This window comes from Aulonocara stuartgranti, assembly GCF_965226115.1.
Source record: "Aulonocara stuartgranti genome assembly, chromosome: 3".
Classification (NCBI taxonomy): Eukaryota; Metazoa; Chordata; class Actinopteri; order Cichliformes; family Cichlidae; genus Aulonocara; species Aulonocara stuartgranti.
Genome location: NC_138941.1, coordinates 58,361,230 through 58,385,036, shown reverse-complemented (window position 1 = coordinate 58,385,036; position 23,807 = coordinate 58,361,230). Strand labels below are relative to the sequence as shown.

At 38.2% G+C, this 23,807-nt stretch overlaps 2 protein-coding genes across 2 annotated transcripts in view; both read left to right on the top strand.

The window, feature by feature from the left end:
- The window catches only part of LOC309701815 (uncharacterized protein), a 125,621-nt gene that overhangs the window by 56,253 nt on the left and 45,561 nt on the right, over window positions 1-23,807 (top strand). The gene's annotated exons all lie outside the window — the stretch shown is intronic.
- Window positions 9,174-20,427, top strand: LOC309701833 (butyrophilin-like protein 10). Its single transcript, XM_082526107.1, has 10 exons — window positions 9,174-9,434; window positions 11,875-11,912; window positions 12,196-12,308; window positions 15,936-16,029; window positions 16,399-16,740; window positions 16,988-17,281; window positions 17,372-17,503; window positions 17,633-17,760; window positions 19,720-19,806; window positions 20,008-20,427. The coding sequence occupies exons 4-10, from the start codon at window positions 15,942-15,944 to the stop codon at window positions 20,026-20,028; spliced, it is 1,092 nt and encodes a 363-aa protein (XP_082382233.1). The 5' UTR covers window positions 9,174-9,434; window positions 11,875-11,912; window positions 12,196-12,308; window positions 15,936-15,941; the 3' UTR covers window positions 20,029-20,427.

Genomic DNA, 23,807 nt, shown 5'->3' with positions numbered 1-23,807 from the left:
CAGAACACAGTGTGCTTTGAGGTAGGAGCCAAAAAGGGTGTAGTTTGTGGGTGTGATCACCCGTGTGTACACCTGTGAGCATGGACGTGCTTGTTTTTTTAAAAGGTTCCTTCATGTAATGATCTGCTAGAGGGTGTGGGGGGGCCACAGCCCCGTCCTCCAGGGCATGAAGCAGGTATGGAGGAGATCAAAACTCCAGACATCCAGAGGCCCTCAGAACAGATTCTCCAGTATCAAACATCTTACACTTGTAGAGTCCTTCATCAGACCTGGAAACTTTGTGGATGGTCATCTCTCCTGTGTAGCTGTTCCCGATGAGGAAGCCATCTTTATAGAAATCAGCTGTGAGGTTTGAAGTCTTTGTCTTGTTCCTGCAGCGCAGAGTCACATTGTTTCCCTCCTTGACAGGGACAACAGGACTCTCTAGGACGACAGAACCAGCTGAAAAACAAGACTTTTTATCTGATACAGAAATCTGTAACATTTCAAACCAAACAAGCAAAACACTGAAATAATAAGTGGAACAATTTTTAGTTAACAGCTGCCATGGACTCATTGATAGTCACTCATTTTAATGTTAATTTTTATTAATAGTACATAAGACTGAACAAATACTGTGGCTTGATTCATCAATATTGAGGCAACATTTGAATGGAATCATTATGATTCATTAAAATAAGTAAGTTAAATGCTGTTTACAATAAATGATACTAATAATAGTTCCGAATACTATAGATATAGATACAAATAGAACATTTTTATGTTAGAAAATGTTTCTGAATGACATAAATCCATCAGGTTATAAATGACGTCATCTTTTCATAATAAAATATTTCGGTCACTCGAGTGTTAAACATACGAGTTATTGTGATGTTGACACTGATGCTTTTCTCTCCTGCTCCAGTCTCACACCAGTATTCACCGCTGTCTGTTGCATAGGCTCGATGAATCGCACACAGTAGTGTTGGTGAGCTCTCATCACACACTGAAATGAGTATTTCTGTATTTCTGATGCCTTTTAACTGAGAAGCTCCATCAAGACCCTCACAGTGAAAGAAGACAGACTCCAGCTCAAAGAACTGCAGTCTTTTTGGGACGATGCGAAACGCAGCATCTTAACCAGAAAGACATCAAATGACGTTACTGTATAGAGTAAAGGAACAATCAATCATTTTTGTAGTAAACAAAGGTTTGTTGACAAAATCGTTTGATTTAACCCTTTAAGACCTACCATAGGACCAAGTCCGCCAGAGCTTATATTATATCTTTACATGCTGTGGAGCCATTTTTGGGAGCATTTCAAGTTGCTATACATCAATGCAACCATTATTGCCCAGATTTTAATAATATGTATTCATTAAGTGCATAGTAATTACATAAATTGCAAAAAAGTGCAACTATTTCCAGCAGTGCAATATGAGTCCTCAGCATCCCAGAAACGACACAAAAAGTCAAAGTTAACTTTTAAAAAGACCAGTATAGGCCCTGAGGCCCTGATGGTAAAAAAAAAACTACATTTCTGTGAAAATGACGTCACTTCCGGTTTCAGGCAGGTAATGGCGGACATGCAAAACTTCGCGCTGACGTCTATTCCACCGTAGGAAGTGTTATGAACGGCTGATCGGATCGGCCAAGCGTATTTCTGGAATATTATGTTTTTGTTCCTGCAAGCGCTTTTTATGCAGTTTTTGCAAAGCTTTATGTGGAAGGAAACCGTGACCTAGGACAAGCTGATGGCATAAGATGTAAGTACAACTCCTCCGGTTTCATATGCAAAAAAAATTATTGCGCTAGCTTACGTGGTTGCAGAGCTACTGGGATTTAAAAATAGTTATGTAAAACAGAGCGTGCCCGCTCCGACCGGCTGTAAAGGGTTAAAAGAGAAACTTGCTCAGCTGCTTACCCCTGTTTTCAACATGTGTGGCCAGCAGAATAAATACAAGCAACACTGAAAAATTAAATAAATTATCAGCCAAAGAGTTTGTTACTGCAAATATAAACTCGGTTACAAATGAACTTCTGCACACGACCTCCTGCTGAAATATTTATAAATGATGACATTTTAATCTGTCAGACCTTCAGTGAGTTTTATTTAATCCAAACTGTGAACACACTGACAAACATGACAACGACCAGATTGACAGAAACACTGTAATTAAATAAGTTTCCAATGTTAATGCTGTTAAAACCATTTGTGAAAGTTTTATTCAAGTACACAGAAATATGTAAAACCAGAGAACTCACACATTGTGAAGCCGACAGCTGTAATCTTCATGTTGTCCTGCAGCTGAATGTCTGAGCCTGAAATACAGCTGCTCTGTACTGCAGATGAAAACTTCCTCTTCCTGCAGTTTGACTTTAATAACATGAAGCCTGACTCACTGTGGTTCTACCAGAGAGCAGGTAAAGGACAAAGAGAGCAGTTAGAAGTTTGATACTGACCACGAGCTGCAAAAACAAGTCCAGCTGAAACTATTCTTTACATACAGGTGAGTTACAATATATTTGTGTCTTTGTTTTAGGTTTTGAGTATTTATCGCTTCCTTTAAATTCAATCTGCAGATGAAACACCAGTTTAAGATTAATATCGACCTCTACTCCAGTCTGCACGTCAAAGTGTCCTTAAGAAAGATATTAAACGCCACGTTGCCCAAATGCATCCACCAGAGTGTGAGGGAAGGTTAAACTGCTTAAACACCAAATGCTCTATGAACGTCTGTGTGATTGTATCAATGAGGCTTGTAGTAAAAACAGCTATGAGCCCTCAGTCAGAGTAAGAAAGACTGAGAATGCATCATCTATATTTATTCAAAGTATAAACTGTATTTATAAATGTCTCACATGTGAAGTCTCTTTAAACCACATACTCTATTGTTTTTATTACATGTGATTAGCTGTTTCCTATATGACAAATCAAACATAACCGTTTTTCAGCCTTGTTTGTATTCAAACACTGAGTGATGATGATTCTAAGGGCCTGTGACTGACTGGAATCTAGAACACAGGTGAACATTCAATTAGTCTTTTTTATTTTTGCTTCACGAGGTACTTAGAAAGAGTTTTGTTTCCTAGAATTTGTTTTGTTTTGGTTTTTTGCAGCAAACAATAAATCCAGTCACTCTGACCCTGCCTCCCCCTCCTTATTTCATCATTTGGTTTGGTCCAGGTGCTGCTAGCTGATGCTGAGCAGTAAGATGGTAGGATGCTTCTGTTAATAGTGATAATAGGAGCCTATGTTTAAAAAGAAAGGGAGACGGGTGGAAATGAAACTCGTAGTGAGGTCCACATAAAAGAAACTGCTTGACTTTGCTAGTATTAGATAGTTCACTTCACTTCTAACAGAAAAGAATGTGTTTGTGTTATTTTAGCAAACATGTAATTGGTGCAGGCAGACCCTTTGTACGTATACTGCAAGTCTACGAAATCACTGATCTGCCGACCTGCTGCCAGGTCAAACAGATCAAACCTCTTCTTCAGGCTCAGCTGTTCAACTCCCATCTGCATACTCTGTACACTGAACCACTGATACCTGAAGAAGTTGATGAGTTGTTTTATGTCAACAAATGAATAAAAATAATTTTTAGATCTGTCTTTGAGCTCCACTAGGTCTCAGGACAGAGACATATTTCTGCTGCATATACTTTGTTTGAAATCTGATATACAAACGATTGTTTAAGTTATAATTGCCAGTACGTAATATTATTTAAGCAGAGGGGAAGCTGAGAATCAGCTGAGACCGGAGCTGTCAGACTGTGGACTGTCACAACAAATGAAAACTAAAAATAAACGTGGCATCTGGCGATAAAGAAATCTGTGTGTACGTGTGTGAAGTGCATTTCACACAGATGATATAAAACAATCCTGAGAATCAGTGTGTACTTCAAAGATCAGTCCTGTGCTGCCACCTTCAGTATGATAGCTGAGATAACACATCACATGTGAATGTTTCCCCCTTTTTGAACACCATAAAGACAGATATGGTTTCAGCTCTATTATTTTATAACAGGCTCAAAGTTCAGCATTTGACACACTGTATACCTGATCTAACCAGATTCAACAATGAGTGTTAACCTGATAAATTAATATTTTTCCGGCATTATACTTTGATTAACAAGAACTTTGAATTTTTTTTCCATAAATCTGAGCATATATGATGGATCTGGAGTTGATAAGCCAACGTAAGTTAACGCCATCAGGTTAAGTATTTTCAGACACCTTGTAGTCTCACACAACTTTCCACAGTTTCATCTGTTTCAAATTGTTTATTTTTAGGTTCTTGTTACGGCCTGTGGCCATAGGAAATCTGTGTTAGCTGCTGTGCTGTGTTTCTTTACTGTGTTTTAAGAATCTCTGCAGGTCCTTCCTCCAATGAAGAGCAGTGAGCTGCTGATTGGACCACGGACCATGCGACTGGGTTCAAAAAGCCGCTCTGACAGCTGCTGGGAGAGAGAGAAGCGAGCGACAGTGAACTGGTTGACAGCAGACTCAGACCTTGCCCTGGTTTCCAAATTCTTTGTGTAATTTTGTATATGTGGAAGCGTGCTCCCTGAGAGCCGCCAAATGTGTAGATATGAGTCCAGTGCTTATGTGTGCATAGGCTGAAGCGAAGCGGTGAGCCGCGTTTTTGTTTTGAACTGTTTTCTCTTGTTTCTGGTCTAGGAAGCGAGGGATAGTCATTGTCATTTGTTTGTTTTGTTTCTTTCTTAGGGTTTAGTGAGTGTTTCACTGGCGGGACTTAGTTGGTTTTGTTTATTATTTTGGCCTGGGTCCACCCAGGAGCTATGCTTCTTGACACTGAATAAAATCACCTTTTTTTAAAACTCATAACCACGTTTGGTTGTTTGGATTGGGAACCAGGGTGGGTACTTGCTTCTCCCCCCCAAATCTTATGTGCGTCTCTACATGCCTAGGCTAGGAGCGCAACAGTTCTACATGCTTTTCTGATGTCTGATTATAGTACAATTTATTTCACTGTCATACATAAATCTTTTAAATGTAATTAAATGTTTTAGAAAAGAATCATCGAGATTTTATATATTTGAGTGCAGAGCAGAAAATAAAGTTTTTAAAGTTAGAGCATACTGTAGAGGTCTGGGCAGAGTTATTCTATTGTGGATCAAAACAGTATGTGTCTATGAAAAGTCATACAGAGGTCATTTCAAGAATAGAAATAGCACTGATCAAAAGTTTGTTCTGGTGGTGGTGCAAATTTGTTGTATTTGGTTCAAATAGTAAATTTGTACTTTTCAGCTTTTATTAGTTTCCTGCCTGCATGTGTTTATTTAATTCTTTACTGAAACATCTGTTTTTAACATTTTTATGTTCACCAAAAAAAAAAGAAAAGAAAAAGAAAAATAATGCTCTATGGTGAGTGTCATCTTTAACTTTGATATAAGCATTTAAACCAACTGTAGAAATAAATAAACAAATCTTTTTTCCGTGCTTTCTCTACTTTTACAGCAGAGTCTCAGGTGGTTGGTTAACCAGTAGTTGCAAAAAAGCAAAAAAGTGAATACTCTATTCCACCTTCTATATTTTCATACACACCATGAATCACAGGTGAAAATCTGCATCCATTTTCATCCATATAACTCTCAGAATATGTCGTTCCTATGCTTACTTGTATTTATCTATTCAAAAGGAAATCCTTCAGCCATTTGAAAATCCAACCTGTACCAGCCTTTTTTACAACTTAATTAATAAACCATGTCTCCACATCAAGTCATGCTTTTTCAATATCAAAACATACTACTACACCTTCTTTACTTACCTGTGCTTTTCTAATTTAGTTTTCTAAACATAAAATTGGATCCATCAGATCCCCTGCTAAACCCACTTTGATACTGTGATATAGAGCCTTTACTTTCTATGTAATACATCAATCTATCATTGATCATTCTCTCCATTAGTTTGCATTTGTTAGAAGTCAATGCTATTGGTCTATCGTTCCCTGGTTTTGTATAATCTTTCCCTGGTTTGCGTATCAGGATTATCACTGCTTCCTTCCCACTCTGTGCTTGTTTCCCACCTTTCCAAATCCTATAGTAGACTTAGTAAGGCATCCTCGGATGCCTCGCTACGGTGATTTATCGTTATATAGCAGATCTGGTCTTTTTCTGAAGTAGATATCCTGGATTTCTTAAGTGCTCTGTTCAATTCCTTTTTTGTAAATGAAATATTTAGTAAATCATTAGTATCTTCCTCTAGTCTTAATAATTCTTCATTCTCAGCCAATGTCTGTTCTTTACCTCTGACCATATCACTGACCATTCTTGATTTATTTTAGTCTGTCTTCCCACTGAATTACAAACATTTCTCCATAAATCTTTCTTTGCATTTTTATCATTCTTTTTTTTATCAAACGACCCTGTAACCTCGCACTGGAACGGTTCGCAGCCGAGTGTGAAGCAGCGGGAATGAGGATCAGCACCTCCAAATCTGAGGCCATGGTTCTGAGCCAGAAAAGGGTGGAGTGCCCACTCCGGGTCAGGGATGAGTTCCTGCCCCAAGTGGAGGAGTTCAAGTATCTCGGGGTCTTGTTCGCGAGTGATGGGAGAAGGGAGCCGGAGATCGACAGACGGATTGGGGCTGCAGCTGCAGTAATGCAGACGCTGCACCGGTCCGTCGTGGTGAAGAGGGAGCTGAGTGTAAAAGCGAAGCTCTCAATTTACCGGTCGATTTACGTCCCTACCCTCACCTATGGCCACGAGCTGTGGGTAGTGACCGAAAGAACGAGATCGCGGATACAAGCTGCAGAAATGAGCTTCCTCCGAAGGGTGGCTGGCCTCTCCCTTAGAGATAGGGTGAGAAGTTCGGCCATCCGGGAGGGGCTCAGAGTAGAGCAGCTGCTGCTCCACATCGAAAGGAGCCAACTGAGGTGGTTCGGGCATCTGACAAGGATGCCCCCTGGGCGCCTCCTGGGTGAGGTGTTCCAGGCAGACCCAGAACATGCTGGAGAGATTATATCTCTCGGCTGGCCTGGGAACACCTTGGTGTTCCCCCGGATAAGCTGGAGGAGGTGGCTGGGGAGAGGGAGGTCTGGGCCTCTTTGCTTAGGCTGCTGCCCCCGCGACCTGGCCTCAGATAAAGCGGATGAAGATGGATGGATGGATGGATGACCCTGTAACCATTTATACTCAATAGGATTCTGAGTGCCATGATTTCTTTTCAACATTTTGAAAGCTTCATTTCAAGACTTAATTGCTTCATCACATTTATTTCTCCACCACGATACGATCTTCTTCTTGGCCTTACCTCCTTTCTTCTTTATAAATTGATTTGCTGCTTCTAAAATGGCACAGCACAGATAAATTTAAATCATCAGCATCAACACGTAAATCAGCTTTTTGTAACTGCTGTTCACTTATGAGCCAGTCAGCACTACTGGAATTCCACATCTCTATTGCTCCCATTTCATACTCTTCCACATCAAATTTATTTTTGTCATTATAGGATACTGATCACTGCCTATTGTGTTATCTCTAATTACGTTCCCTCTACTAATGCCTGCCTAGTGACTCTGAAACATAAGTGAGATCAGTTACTGATTCTGTACCTGCTCCTACATTCACTCTTGTTCCACTTCCATCATTCAAACATACGTAATTTTAGTTTTTCATGAGTTCCTCGGTTACATTTTCATTCTCATCCTTATAATTACTCCATACTGTGCTGTGAGCATTAAAGTCTCCACACCATACCACTTTATGGATGTATCCAACTTTAATACTTCCTTTCTTTGTCCATGTTTCAATCATAATATATTCCAACTGCATACTTTTTGCTAGAGCTCTATACTGAATACTTTCTTTTACAAAAATGACACATCCATGGTCTTCTTCCTAGCTTCACATCCCACACATGTCACCCTGTGCTCTCCCCACAGTTACAACATTTATCTTGTGCATTGTCCCCATATTCATCATACCTATGGTTATCCCCACACCTAGGACACCTTTGCTGTCCTCTGCATCTGCTGCTAGAAGCCCATATTGCTGACATTTGTAGCATCTAAGAGGGGGAAGGATATATGGTCTAACTATGAAACACATAGCATCCTATTTTGACTTTTTCTGGAGGGTAAGATCTTGAAACTTCAATATCATCAAATCTTTCCCCACTGACTGATCTTAATAGTCTTTTAACTCGAAAAAAACTTTAGTTTTTCAAGATCGTCACCCACTGGAATCCCTGTTACAAACTATCATTCTCACCCCACTTCCTACCTTGTCCTTTTCTACCCGAGACCTCCGTCAAAGAATAAAAGTTCTTACTGTAAATGTCCTCCAGGCCTGCAGAGGGCGCCAAACAAACTGTTTGCAAAAGATGGATGAGTGAATTTTTAAGTGTTTTAAAACTAATCTCACATACGTGACATATTTTTGAGTATGATTATTTTCCACTTATGTGGACATAGTATATGTGCAGCACTGATTTGGTTTTTAGTGAAATTCATAAATTTTTTTAATAACAAACATGTGAAAAAAAGTGAAAAAAAGGTTTTGATAAAAAACAATTTATCTCAAAAAACATTCAGGAACATTGTACATGTACTGTTTTGTATTTAAGTGTTGTAACCTTTTACTGTAATGCACAAAACAAAGTCACGAAACATTTCACCAATATAAAGGCAGCAGAATTTAAAGCATATATGAAGTACATCTTATGAAAGTTTGACTTTATTTGACCCTAAAGAAGACATCAGAGGTCCAAAGTAACTTGATACTGACAATCCCCATGTATCATTCCCTACATGCTTTCAGTACCAATGGTAAATGGCCTGTATTTGTATACCAATGATGACATATAATGGGCTCTATATAGCATTATCGTTATTTTGACTTTCAGAATCAGAATCAGAATCAGAAAGGGTTTTATTGCCAAATGTTGAGCAGGTTTACAACATTAGGAAATTGCTGCGGTGCTTCAGTGCAAACATACTGTTATAAATTACGTTTAAATAGACATGAAAATAAAAATAAGAGTAAGAATTAAAAGTGCTAAGTAGATAGATATATACATGATATATACATGAGTGCAGGTGGTGATCAGTGCCAAACATGGAATGATGCAGTGAACACAGCGTAGGGTCATGTGTTAGGGGTGGGAACAGTCATACGGTTATTGTTCATGTGTCCGACAGCAGAGGGGAAGAAAATGTTCTTATGGCGAGAGGTTCTGGTGCGAATGGACCGGAGCCTCCTGCCTGAGGGGAGCAGGTCAAACAGACTGTGTCCAGGGTGAGAAGGGTCAGCTGAGATCCGAGCTGCACGCCCCAGTGTAAGGCAATGAACGTTAGAAACTGATCTGACCGGAGTGTCTGGTTTGCAGTGACTCGTTAATCATTGCCTCAGTTTTTGTTTCCTGCTCGGCTCCAGCAAGTCGTTTCACTTTGACAGTTTGGATCAGTGTCGGAGTCTGGGTCTTTTTCTGTGGTAAGTCTTTGCCTTCATTTGTTTATTTGATTTCTTGTTTGTTTGTTTTGTTTTTCTTTAGTTTTTAGTCAGAGAACAAACAAAAAAGAACCTACTTCTACATCTTCCTGAATAAACTCTAAAGTCAGACTGTTGTTTCTTTGTCAAACTGTGAGCACATACGAGATGACAAATATCTGTCAGTTGTTAAAAGCTCCCAAAAAGCTCCAAATGTAGCAGCAAAGTGTGAGAAAAGCTGTGTTTATGTTTATAAAGAACTGTTCTTGGAGTCGTGCAGAGACCTGCACTCAAAGCAGGACTTTGTCTCATCAAGGTGACTTAAACTCTGAGCTTTCAGTTTTAGTCATGTGCTTAAGTTACACTGATACTGAGCAAGTTAATTTTAAACTAAAAGATCATAGTCTAAGCTGATCTGTGTTCCTGGTGAGTGTTTGATGGGTCACCTCCAGCCTTGGCTGAGTCTTTGTGCTTTTCTTTAACGTATTTGCCAAATAGAGATAAAACACAGAGCTGACTCACTGCAGCAACAGGTTTCTCAGATTTTCTTACTGTCATGACAACCACGTACCCACAGACTGCTGCTGAGTGGGTGGAGTCAACTCACATGAATTGTTTCGGTTTCTTCTTTGAAAATGACTGATACAAACTCAGGAGCCCAGCTGTCTGAAACGACTGAAGATGAAGCACATTTTCTGGATTTCCATAGATTAAACTGAGTTTGCACCTGTCTGTGTTGAACTGTGACAATTATCAGTTAACACGACTTTTCAGCTGTTTGAGGGCAGAGTCAGTTTCCTCCTCAGAAAAAAATCCTGAAAGTCTGGAGGTGTTTGGTTGATTTTAAGATTTAGGGGTTAGTTCATCAGGTTTGTTCTGCACTCTGTCAATCAAAGCTAGAGAGCTCACTTTCTACTTTCAAAGGAAAATATAGTAGCAGCTCAAAGAGAGGGAGCACTAATTCAAAGACTTGTGGTTCATGCTGGTAAAAACAAACCGGTTATACTGAAGGTGGCATATCATCCATGATCAGTTGTGGGAGTGTAATAGTCAGGCATTAGCACAATGCTTCACAGTAGTTATGGTGTTCTTGGGATGCAACTCAGTATTCTTCTTCCTCCAAACACGACGAGTTGAGTTTATACCAAAAAGTTCTACTTTGGTTTCATCTGACCACATGACATTCTCCCAATCCTCTGCTGTATCATCCATGTGCTCTCTGGCAAACTTCAGACGGGCCTGGACATGCACTGGCTTCAGCAGCGGAACACGTCTGGCACTGCGGGATTTGATTCCCTGCCGTTGTAGTGTGTTACTGATGGTGACCTTTGTTACTTTGGTCCCAGCTCTCTGCAGGTCATTCACCAGGTCCCCCCGTGTGGTTCTGGGATCTTTGCTCACCATTCTCATGATCATTTTGATCCCAAGGGATGAGATCTTGCGTGGAGCCCCAGATCGTGGGAGATTATCAGTGGTCTTGTATGTCTTCCATTTTCTGATGATTGCTCCCACACTTGATTTTTTTCACACCAAGCTGCTTGCCTATTGTAGATTCACTCTTCCCAGTCTGGTGCAGGTCTACAATACTTTTCCTGGTGTCCTTCGAAAGCTCTTTGGTCTTGGCCATGGCGGCGTTTGGAGTCTGACTGTTTGAGGCTGTGGACAGGTGTCTTTTATACAGATGATGAGTTCAAACAGGTGCCATTCATACAGGTAACGAGTGGGGGACAGAAAAGCGTCTTACAGAAGACGTTACAGGTCTGTGAGAGCCAGAGATTTTCCATATTTGAGGTGACCAAATACTTATTTTCCACCCTGATTTACGGATAAATTCTTTACAAATCCTACCATGTGAATTCATGGATTTTTTTTTCACATTCTGTCTCTCACAGTTGAAGTGTACCTCTGGTGCAAATTACTGACCTCTGTCATCATTTTAAGTGGGGGAACTTGCACAATCAGTGGCTGACTAAATACTTTTTTGCCCCACTGTACTTGGAGCAACAGACACTACTTAAGTTACACTGCTATGGAGCAGGTTAATTTCAAAATAAAAGGTCATAGTCTAAGCTCCTGGTGAGTGTTTGATGGGTCACCTCCAGCCTTGGCTGAGCCTTTGTGCTTTTCTTTAATGTATTTGGCAAATATAAAATACTATATGGGGCGCTATTAAAAAACTATTAAATCCTTTAATTTTCTCAAAAATCGACAGTGCGCCTTATAATCCGGTGCGCCTTGTATATGAATTCTGGTTGTTCTTACTGACCTCGAACTGATTTTATGTGGTACATGGCGCTCAAAAATCTGTCAAAAAATGTTTTAGTAGGACGTTGGTAAGCTACAAAGCCACACTGCTTGATGGATTGTCGGAGCATTACGGCTACCATAGTCAGGAGCCTGGCAGACTCTGAGTAATCTGGGTCCAAAACTCTGTCCATTTCAGGTCCCAAAGTCAAACGAACACTGAAGCATCACTGAGAGGTAAAAACTGTCCAAATTCTTTCATCTTCAATAAAATGATCAGCGTTGCTGCTTTTCCAGGTGTAACAATTCAGTTTAACATCCAGGCTTTGCTATCACTTACAACATAAATGAAGACAGAAAAGTAAACAGCAGTGACTTTTGTACGATTACTGAAGTTGGACTAGCTGGTATATAATGATGTGCTATGTGATCGCTAGTGACACAGCTATGTTAGCATAACATAAAGCATAACACAGTGAAGCTGGAGGATGAACACTAACTTTTTTCCACTTGATAAAAGTTAACAGGAACCCTTCCTGATGGTCAGGGACAAATGCGATCGCAGGGAGGATGCTGTAAACGGACCAAACTTCAGTCAGGAGAACAACTGAGATAATCCATCCACAATACAAGGTTAGTCATTAATATACTGCAACAACATGGGAATAGAGCAGCTGCAAGAGAATTCAACATTAATGAATCATTGGTACAGAAGTAAAGGAAGCAAAAACAATGACTTTAGTAAAGTTTGACTTATCTGACTGTTTTGTTTTGCTTAATCCACCTTATAATCCGGTGCCTTATGGTCCGGAAATACGGTATATTAAAATATGTGATTCAGAATTACTCTTATACACTGCAATAGGTCATCCAACTATTTAAGTTGCTGTTGAAGGTAACATAGTATGTATGGGCTCAAAATGTGGTCATAAATATTTTGTACTTGTAAATCGGTTTTGTACTTGTAAAAAAGATTTGTATGTGTAAAAAAAATTTGTGCATGCGTACAAAAGATTTGTATGTGTAAAAAAAAATTGTGCGTGCGTAAAAAAGATTTGTATGTGTAAAGAAGATTTGTGCGTGCATAAAAAAGAGTTGTGTGTGGATTTAACTGCAGGTCCTTGAAGGGTAATTTCTATATAAATATCCGTAGCAGTTAGGTCCCCTTACTTTCAGCAGCTGTTGAAAGGATAAAGTTGTGGTATGTCAGTGGTTAGAAATACCATTATTACTTTAGGATTAGTTTAACACAAAGTCAGGGCTGACCCGGGACCATTGCTGTGAGTAAAAGTCCTTTCACATCGGACGCAGGATGTGCTGCTAATGCTAACTGCTAACTAAAAGCAAAGGATCCAGAATTTGTTGCTGGCTGCTGGGCTCTGTGGGATTTTGCAGCAGCTCTACCTGTACTAGATGCACCTGCTCCTTGTCGTTTTTATCTCTGACTTTATGTGAAGTACAAGAGTTTGTGGGGGTTTTTTGCTAGTTCTTCAAATGTTCAATAAAAACATGTATGCTAATTCATAACAAAGAAAGCTTTATAATGAAGACTGTCATTTCCAAAACACTGCCCCCCGTGTCCGCAGCGCTGTTGAAAAGGCTGTGGAAGTCCCTGTATTAAACACGTAGACCTGTGACACAAAAATCACTAAACTCGGACGACCACAGACTGTTTTCCTTCGTGGTGATGAAGGAAAACGCTGGGTTGTAAAAGGGCATTTATTCCCTTCAAAGACCTGCAGTTCAAAAAAAGCGCCCCTCGACAGCCAAACCCATCTGTTCTCTGATTGGATTGTTACATTTGTGATTGACATGACATTGACCAATCAGATGAAAGGAAGAAAAATAGGGTCAAAATTCGTACTTGTAACTTGCAGGGTTTTTTTTGGCTAAGTCCACACACAAATCTTTTTTACACATACAAATCTTTTTTACACACACAAATCTTTTTTACACACACAAATCTTTTTTACACACACAAATCTTTTTTACACATACAAATTCTTTTTACACATACAAGTCCTGATTTACAAGTACAAAATATTTATGACCACATTTTGAGCCCATAAGTATGTACCCAACTGAAATGAGGTTTACAAATGTGAAAAGAGTTGACTACAAGTAGCATATTCCTTAAATATCATTGCAGGGCACTGTATGCAAGACAGGTCTAAAACAAACATAAAAATACACTACACATATAAGTTTTATTATATATAAACAAACCTGTTAATTAACATGGTTAGAGACATGATCAGAGGCAAAGACCTCACGGCATAAGCATACTCCCAACCTATTATAAGACTATATATAATAATATACAATACAATGTATTTTATTTTAATATCTATTAACAAAAAGAAAAAAAAGTCACAAGCAAAGTGGGAACACAGCACGGCACATGTTTAAACATATTTATTTATCAAAATCATCCATCCATCTTCATCTGCTTTATCCGAGGCCCAGTCGTGGGGGCAGCAGCCTAGGCAAAGAGGCCCAGACCTCCCTCTTCTCCTCTTTGATTTATTAATCAAATAAACACAGCATGTATTTTTTCACCCCTAAAAATACATGTTCAAAACACCACAACAGTACCCTGATAGTTCACAAAAATGTCACATGGAATTAAACAGAAGCTGGCAACCCAGCTCTGTAGAGTGGGCAATCATAAAGAAGCAGTTCATTTCAAGTTGTAGACGCAAGCTGCTCTTCATATTTTTGGTCACCAGATGTCACCAAAGAGGACTGTTTAGAAAAGCTTTCAGTAATGAACCGTTTTTCAATACAAGCTTCAGAAAGATTCATTTGGTCATTGGTAAACCTGAGTATCTGATCAGTGTGCATTCAGTCCTCTACTGCCACCTTCATTATGATAGCTGAGATAACACCTACCGTGTGAATTCTTCCCCCTTTTTGAACACTGCAAAGACGGATATGGTTTCATCTTGATTATTTTATAACAGGCTCAAAGTTCACCATTTGACACACTGTACAACTAACCAGAATCAACAATGGATGTTAAATGGATTTTTCGAGCATTACACTTTGATTAACACGGTTTATTTTTTGCATAACTCTGAGCATATATGAGGGATCTGGAGATAATAAAGTTAAGGCCAGCAGGTTAATGATTTTCAAACGTCACCCTTGTAGGCTCACACAACTTTCCACGAGTAAGTCTCTTTCAAATTGTCTATTTTTAAGTACTACATGCTTTTCTGATGTCTAGTTATAAAGTCTGATTATAGTATAATTTATTTTACTGACATAAATAAATCTGTGTAAATGTAATTAAACATTTTACAAATGAATGACAACGGTTTAAAATATTTCATTTGAAAGCAGAAAAGAAAGTTTTGAAAGTGAAAGTATACTGTAGAGGTCTGTGCAGAGTCATTCTTCCAGGTATTTTTTCTTCTGTTTGTGTAAAGAAAACTGAAGGCATTAAAACATTGTAAATATTTTATATTTGACTGATTTACAGCAGCTGTGCACAGTCAAGCAGCTAAAAAGTCAATTTACAGTCTACACTCACAGCAAACTGTCTCTGTTGGCTGAAGTTTACCAGTTGTGATTCCAACTTTTCATAAATGGCTATTTTATGCATTTTATGGTGAGGCCAGCTTTTGTCCATGTGCAGAAAATTATGAGATGGAAAACAATAAATAATACATTTTAAAATACTTTTATTATGGATATCTTTTGAAATAAAGGAGAACATGTGCAAACATCAGATATGGTTATCCAACTCTGAACTTGTAATCTATAAACACAGATTTTGATCTGATCACTTTGTATTTATTTGTTGTTTATTGCAGATTGCACTATTTTTATTCTTTATCCTGCTGCTGTAACAAACCAATTTCCCTTGTGGATCAATACAGTACCTATTTATGAAACCTTATTATCTGATAGCTAAGCTTTCTTTGAGGCCCATTACACAATCAAAACAATCAGCAGCAGACAGAGTTCATCTCAAAGCTAAAGATGACACTGACCAAAAGTTATTCTCTAGGCTGCAATTTAGCACTAACGTGAAGTAATGTGAAGTAATGTGTTCACTTTAATCAGTAACAAAATGTCTGGTGCCTTAACTCTGGAGTTAATGGGAAGTTATAGTGCTAAGTGCATGTTGAAGGCCTCATGACAGTACTTGACATATTAAAACATGTAACATGTAAAATATGTTTTTAGTCTTGAATAAGTTGATTTTAATGACCTCTTGTGGCCACACTTGTATTTATTTTGATGTATTTTCAGAGGAGGATGCTTCCACAGAAAGATGGACTCTCCCTTTCTCCAGTCAAAGTCTTCAGTATTTTCATTTTCCATCTTCTAATACACTTAAATCGAGGTAAGTTTGATGTTACATGAGTAGTATTTTTTATTACAGTGCATATAAATAAAATAGTGCAAATATGTTACATTTGGTACAAAGAGTAGTTAATAGTTTGATTTTTATGATTTGTTGCCTGCCTGCAAGTGTTTATTTAATTATTTAATTCTTTAGTGAAACATGTTTTTAACATTTTCATCTTCATCAAAAATTTTAAAACGAGAAAGAAAAATAATGCTGAGTGTCATCTTTAACTATATATATGCATTCAAACTGGCTGCAGAAATTAATAAACACATCTTTCTTTCTTTCTTTCTTTCTTTCTTTCTTTCTTTCTTTCTTTCTTTCTTTCTTTCTTTCTTTCTTTCTTTCATCTCCTGTCTACAGTGGAGTCTCAGGTGGTTGGTCCACATCAACCAGTAGTTGCATTAGTTGATGATGATGTTATTTTACCGTGTCACGTGGAGCCTGCAGAGGATGTGACAGCTGAGATATTGGAGTGGACACGATCTGACTTGAACCCAAGATTTGTCCATGTGTGGCGATCCGGTCAGGATCTGGTGAATACAAGAAATCCTTTGTACAGGGGAAGAGCATCACTGTTCATCAATGAACTGAAGCGTGGAAACATTTCACTGAAACTCTCCAGAGTAAAACTCTCTGATGAAGGAACATATGAATGCAGCATTCCTTTAATGGAGAAAAAATATTTTGTTAAGCTTGTGGTTGGTAAGTAGATACACGTCATATGTTCATGGTGTAGTGGATTTAGTTACAGTGAAAATTAAAAATTTTGTAGGTCGAGGAAAGATTTTATCCCAGAAATGTTTATATATTAACTTCACAAAGAGAAAAAATAAAACGCATCAGAATTTTGCAATAATAATAATAATTTCGTAATTGTGAATTACTGCCCATAATGGGAGTTTTTTTTCCCACCCACTAACATCTTTTCTAAACTTTTCTTTTTGCTCAGCATCAGATGCTGCCACCTCACCTGTCATCAGTTTATCAGGGATTGACAAAAACAGAGCAGGAGTGGTGTTACAGTGTGAGTCTGCAGGCTGGTATCCAGAGCCTGAGCTGCTGTGGTTGGACGCTGAGGGAAACCTCCTCTCTGCTGGACCTACAGAGACCCTCAGAGGTCCTGATGACCTCTATACTGTCAGCAGCAGAGTGACTGTGGAGAAGAGACACAGCAACAAGATCACCTGCAGAGTCCAACAGAGGAACACCAACCAGAGCAGAGAGACACACATACATGTTCCAGGTTCAAATTATATTATTACATTTATGATAAGGAAGAATTTGAACATCTGAACTACAGTTTTCTTGAAATGTTTTTTTTTAATGATTTTAGAAGATTTCTTTGAGATCCCGTCCAGTTCTTCAGCTGTCATCATCGGTTTGGCTGTTAGTTTGGCTCTTTGCATCATCCTGTTAATTTTATCAGCTGTTGTTCTTTTACGTAGGAAGAGGAAACACATGATGAGTAAGTCACTGATTAATTATTATTTTTCACTACTATAAATCAATGTTTTCATTGAGACTCTTATGAGAGGTTTAATATTTTAATCCAGGTTTGGGCATTTCCTTCTTATTTAATTTTAATTTCAAAAAGAGAACAACAGAAGGCCAAAGGATCAGACTGACTCAGTAGATGATAAAGGTTCCTCTGAAGAAGCCAGAGAGACAGAGCTACTCAATACCAGCAGCTCTTCTACCAAAACTAAGAAGCAGACTTCATACGTGAGTAGATAAACACAAATAAGTTAAATATCAAAATGTTTACTGTTTTTCAAAAATGAAATTAAATACTAATCAGGATTTAACAATAAAACTACCTGAAATAATGCTTAACAGAAAAAGAAAAAAAAAACGCACACAGTTACCACACAGACATTATGTACATTATGTGCCTTATGTGCATTTACTAGTGTGAGTAGAAAGAGTTCTCTTTTGATATTAAAGGAATGAAGCAGAAATAATGTGAAAACATCAGTGTGTTTTCATTTATCATTATTAGATTACTACTTCAGTAATGTCACAACAGTCTCTATTTTAGTAAAAATGTTGCTACTTATGAAATTATTTTATATAATCAAGCTTTTCCTGGACTTTGGTTGATGACAACACACATCACCAACAAAGACAATAGGCGTGCTGATTAATTTAAAAAAAACATATTGAAAAATACAACCCACAAATGAAAAACAAGTTTTTCTATAGCATCATTGTTTTTTATGTCATATGTGCAGATTTATTGATTGTGGCTTTAATCAGTGTTGCGCTCATGCTGTAATTCACATTACACTTTAAAGTAATGTGTTACATTATTTATTACCTGGAGTAAGTAATCCATTACACTGTGTTGTATTAGTTTTGTGTTACTCCATAACAAACCCCGAAATGCACCTTCACATAATTACCATTGATAATATAAACATTAAGAGTACAATCCCACAGACTGACACAAATCTTCATCCTAATGACACCAGAGGTGACAAGATCCAGACATTCTGTCCTTAAGTAGAAATACAAACACTAGTGTTAAAACATATTAAGTAAAAGTTGAACTACTGATTCAATTTCTTTACAAGTAAAAATGAAAATGTACAGTCTCTGAAATGTACTCAGAGTAAGAAAGTAAAAGTAGCTCTTTGGACGTGTCTACCTGCTATTTTTGTGCAAAGCTAACTAATAATAATAATAATAATAATATCAGTAAATGGGAATACAAACATTAATTCACTGTAAATTTTAATTCTAATAAATGTAATTAGCTTGAATTACTTAAGTAGAGATTGAGCGACATTGTAGAGGGTTTGACTTTTCCTCTGAACAGAAGATGAGCAATAAAGAGGTTAAAGTGTGATTTCTCCATCTCTGAGTGAAGTTAGCTCTTTCTTTTCAGTGTCTGTGAAATACAGCAGCATTTCTAATCGTCTTCGGTAAGAAATAGTTCTGTTTGTGGTTTCATGCTCATGTAGTAACTTTATGAAGCTGGAAACCTGCAGTCAGCTGAGACTGAAGACGTCACTTGGTTGAGTCACGAAACGTTTCTCCCACTGAAAACGTCCAGATGAACAGAAACTATTTTTTTGGTGCACACAAATATGTTTTGTCTGCTGATGTTTGTTGAGCTGACAGAAATATCTCATTTGAAATTACCTGGCTCGATGCTGAAGTACCGCAATATAGACAAAAAGTAAAAAACGTTAACTCCTGACTATGATACTCAGTTTTGCCTCTGGTATCTATTTCATCTCATTTTATGCAAAATCTCCATGTCATTAATAAACAAACAGCATTGCCTTTCATATGTTAGCGCTCATGCTCAAAGTAATTTGATGTTTGAAGTGACCTGAAATAATAACTCAGTTTTGTTAAACCAAAAGTAATAATGAGCCCGTTTTGTGTGACAAAGTCATGTGCTAGCCCCCCCCCCCCCCCCTCCCCCCTCCCCCTCACACACACACACACACACTTTAACCCCTGACTTTGGCACATGTCATCTGTATTTATGCGACATCCTCTGGCTCCAATTGGTTTGATGTCTGGAGGCTCAAAGTGATGAATATCCAAGGCGCAAAAGTAAACTTAAAAAGTTCTCAGAAAAATAAATACTCAAGTAAAGTACAGATACCTGAAAATTCTACTGAAGTACAGTAACAAGTATTTGTACTTTGTTTGTTTACCATCTCTCAGTTGCCAATAACTTCAAGGAGGAAACTCCTGGAGGAACAAGAGAGGAGGAAGGAAGCTGAAAAGAACCTGCAGGACATTAAAGAAAAGGTTTGAATTTGTTATTTGTTATTTATTTGTCATATGTGTCTTTGTGTTCCTATTAAATGTCTCTTTATCTCTGTATTGTAAAGAGTTATGAAAGAGATTATTTTGTTTATTTGTTAACAAATGTCTGAAACGGGAACTTTTTCTATACATTGAACAAAATTATAATTCATGTTGACATTCAAAGAAAGTACTGACTTGCAGAAATGTAGCAACTTTCTCTGATGATGTTATGGACTCTGCTGAGACAGCATCTGTGCTCGACTTCCTGGATGGATGGAAGAGAAGTCCTGATGATCTTCTCTGCAGTGATTTCGTCTCTGAGGCCTTGAAGCTGTCAAACCAGATGGAGACACAGCTGCTCAGCACACGTTTGATGCTGCCTCAGTAGGAAGTGGAGATGATGGAGGAGAAAACTGTGCTCTCCTCATCCAAAATGCAAAGTGCAGAGACTGCCGAGACTGTTTAACCAGTGCTGTTTAATGACCAATCCAGGCTGTCAGTTATCTAAAACCGTGAAACATGGCACAGTTGCATGGTGGTTAGCACCATTTCCAAGAAGCAAGAAAGTCTAGTGTTCAAATTCACCATCTGGCTGGGATTTGCATGTTCTCCCCGTGTCTGCACGGGTTCTGTCCAGATAATCTGGCTTCCTACCACAGTCCAAAGACTTGCAGTTAGGGAGTTTAGGTTTACAGATTACTCTGAATTGCTCATAGATGTGAATGGTTGTTCTCCTCTGTGTTTATTGAGGAGTAATGGGTGAGGGGTGGTGTAGGTTCAACAGCTAACAAGATGGTGTGTCGGTCAGAACACAGGAAGGAGGACAAGAGGTTTCCACTTTGCTGAACTGTCACAGTCAGCTGGTTTATCGTCACTTCAATGCTCAATGTTGCCAATAGTCTGTAGTAAATAATAAGTTGCCGTTTGACCAAATATATTACAGCACCACTGGTTCAACTAATATAAACTCAAAATATAAAGTAAGATAAAGTTACACATCCATCTATCCATATAATGTCCATGACATAATATATAAACCAATAAATATTACATTACTGGGTTCAACAGTAACATACAGAGAACTCAGATTAAACACAGTGGTAACGTCATACTACAAGCAGAGAAATTCACTGTCTCTAACCATCATTAAATGCGCCATCGTGTGGCTGAATAAAATGACTACACTGTGGCGACACATGCCTTATTAACCACATGAAAACGCGCTATAACCAATGTTCCCTCTAAGCTGCGCGCATATGCAATCGCGCACTGCTGGCACAATCTCTGCACACAAAAAAAATCTAACCTGAATTGAAATTAAAATAAATACTTTAACAATTCATTCTGTTTTCCAATGTGAGTCAGTAAGTGACCGGTGACTGGCTGCTCCAGCCAATAATGTGATTCACATTCGTATATACGCAGCTAATCAACGTCGTCAACAGGCTATGACAGCGTCCTTATGTGCCGACACCGGTGTTTTAACTAGCAGAGCGGCGTGACTGATGTGGAGTGAAGCCACGTTAATGACAACGTGTACAACCATTGGAGATGTGAGCAGGACAGACGGAACAATTGACGGAAAAAGTGTGAACTTTATTCCAGTTTTTAAATTGTGTTGATCGGCCACATGAAACCAGAGTTATGATAAAAAAAAATATGCAATGTTTGGGTTTTTTTCCCCTGAATACTATCGTTGTTTATATATACTATAAGGAAAGCGCTCAAAGGCACTCTCCGCCTGTGAGCAAAAACAAAACCAAAAAAAACCAAAAACTACTGTTTCCTATTGGTGGGAAAATGTACCATTTCGACCAATCAAAAAATGATGTAGCAACATGGTATTTAGTTGTTTAGGAATGGGGGGAGTTTGACGGCGGTGTTTTGAGATGTGAGAGATTTGCGACGTTTAGCGTGTTTGGAGGCTAAAGTTAGTGTGTTGTCTTGTGTAGTTAGTGTGTAGTGTAGTCAATAGTTTTGTTGTGTGTCAGAACAATGAGGCGACTGTTGAATGTTACGGGTGTTACAGCAGTGATACATCTCCTGCTGTCAGGCCTGCAGGTATCAGGCTGTTGTTCTGCTTTATCTCATAGTGGACAGAAATAATTTTTTGGAGTGGCACAAATAATTTGTGTGGCATCAAATTTGATGCAGAACAGCTGATTGTTCTGTAAATAGCTTGAAATGTTTATTTAAAAACACCTTGGCTGCATTTTTAGGTAAACAGCTGCAAAAAACTTTGTTTGCAAAACTCAGTAACTTTTTTGAAGAAGTAACTATATAACTAATTGCCCAACATTGGTCATTATTTACTGTATTTTGCAGACAGAGAGTTACAGGACTCTCTCCCAGACCACAGACTCATACTCACAATACAAGTCAGAGCTTTATAAAAAAAAGAAAAAAGAAAGTTGTGTTTTCAAAGTTGGAGTTCAAGTTATTTTTACTTCCAATAGTGTTAACATACTACACAGGTCATGAACAAGATTTGTTTTTTTAACTTTCATTGTAAGTGGGTTAATTAAATTCGCCCTTAATTAAAAGTAGTCTAACATAAATGTAAATGCTGTTTATATTTTAATAAACCATGTAACTTGGATGGATTCGATGCTGGCGTGACCACAGTACACATGTTCAATGTTGCTTACAGTGGTCCAAGGGATCGCTCAGGGACTTTGTGTGTTTGCTTAGACATATGAAAAATTAGAGGGAACATTGGTTATAACCAGTGTTGGTCAAGTTACTTGAAAAAAGTAATCAGTAACTAATTACTGATTACTTCCCCCAAAAAGTAATCCCGTTACTTTACTGATTACTTATTTTCAACAGTAATTAATTACTTAGTTACTTAGTTACTCTTTAAAAACACGATTTACAACCTGAATAGGTGATAAAGCGATAGATCTTTCAGCCCAATTCTACTTTTTCTGCATAATCCATCATACAAAATGTAATCAAATGGAAAAGTCTCTTTTTAAAACTTTTATAGTTTTATTAATTTTAATCTTTTAACTTTATGCATCAAGCAAAAATTTAATTATATGCAACATTCTCTGACTGGAAGAAATTTGTTTAATATTTAAACCTATTTTCTGCACATTCCAGCACATAAAATAAAATATTTTTTTTTTGTGTGTTTACACTCACTCTTTCAAATAGATGCAAGTAAAACACAGCAGAAAATAAATAAAATCAAAGACTAGCGGTCCTGTTGCTCTATTTTCACCTGTAAAGCAGGAGTTGGGTAGGCGGAGGTATACCCTGGTGCAGGTGTGCCGCAGCGGTCAGTGGAAGGATACGGCAGTTTCTCTGTGAATTTCCCATTACGTCATAGCGCACTCGGAGCTTGCTTGGAAGTTTAGGGGTTTTTTTTCGCTGTAAAAAGATGTTTTCTTCCCACGCACAATGCTAATGGACGCTAATGTTTTTGTCACTTTTTATGGATTCAAACTTAAAGTAAGGTCAGTACTTCCACGCTTTAAACGCTGCACGCTCATACTCTCTCCCTACTTGATATATGATCCATTGTTGATCTGCACACAGCTGTTGTCACGACCGTCGCACTCGCTTACGTCACTGTCATGAGACATTCTCGCAAAAAAATCACGGTTTTAGTAACGCAGTAACGCAGCGTTCCTACGGGAAAGTAAAGGTAATCTAATTACCGTTTTTGCAATAGTAATCCCTTACTTTACTCGTTACTTGAAAAAAGTAATCGGATTACAGTACTGCCCATCTCTGGTTATAACTCAGTAGAAAGTAATTCAAGCCACAGTAAAACTGGAGTTTGCAAATAAACATATTTAAGGTAACTTACTTTCAGGCATTGACTTAACACTTGGAGTATCACTGTGAAGGATTGCAAACAGGAACACAGCTTACATCATGAGGCGATAACCAAAAACTGACCCAGAAGTACCCTCTCTCCCTCTGGAGCAGCAGCACAGCACATCAAACTTATGCTTACGTCATTTCCCATAACCTCACTCAGAACAATATTT

Bases quoted from the DNA above. Each gene is read 5' to 3' on its own strand.
- LOC309701833 (XM_082526107.1), top strand. From the start codon at position 15,942: ATGCTTCCACAGAAAGATGGACTCTCCCTTTCTCCAGTCAAAGTCTTC. The intron at 16,030-16,398 runs GTAAGTTTGATG...TCCTGTCTACAG, and splicing joins TCTAATACACTTAAATCGAG to TGGAGTCTCAGGTGGTTGGT. The intron at 19,807-20,007 runs GTTTGAATTTGT...ACTGACTTGCAG, and splicing joins TGCAGGACATTAAAGAAAAG to AAATGTAGCAACTTTCTCTG.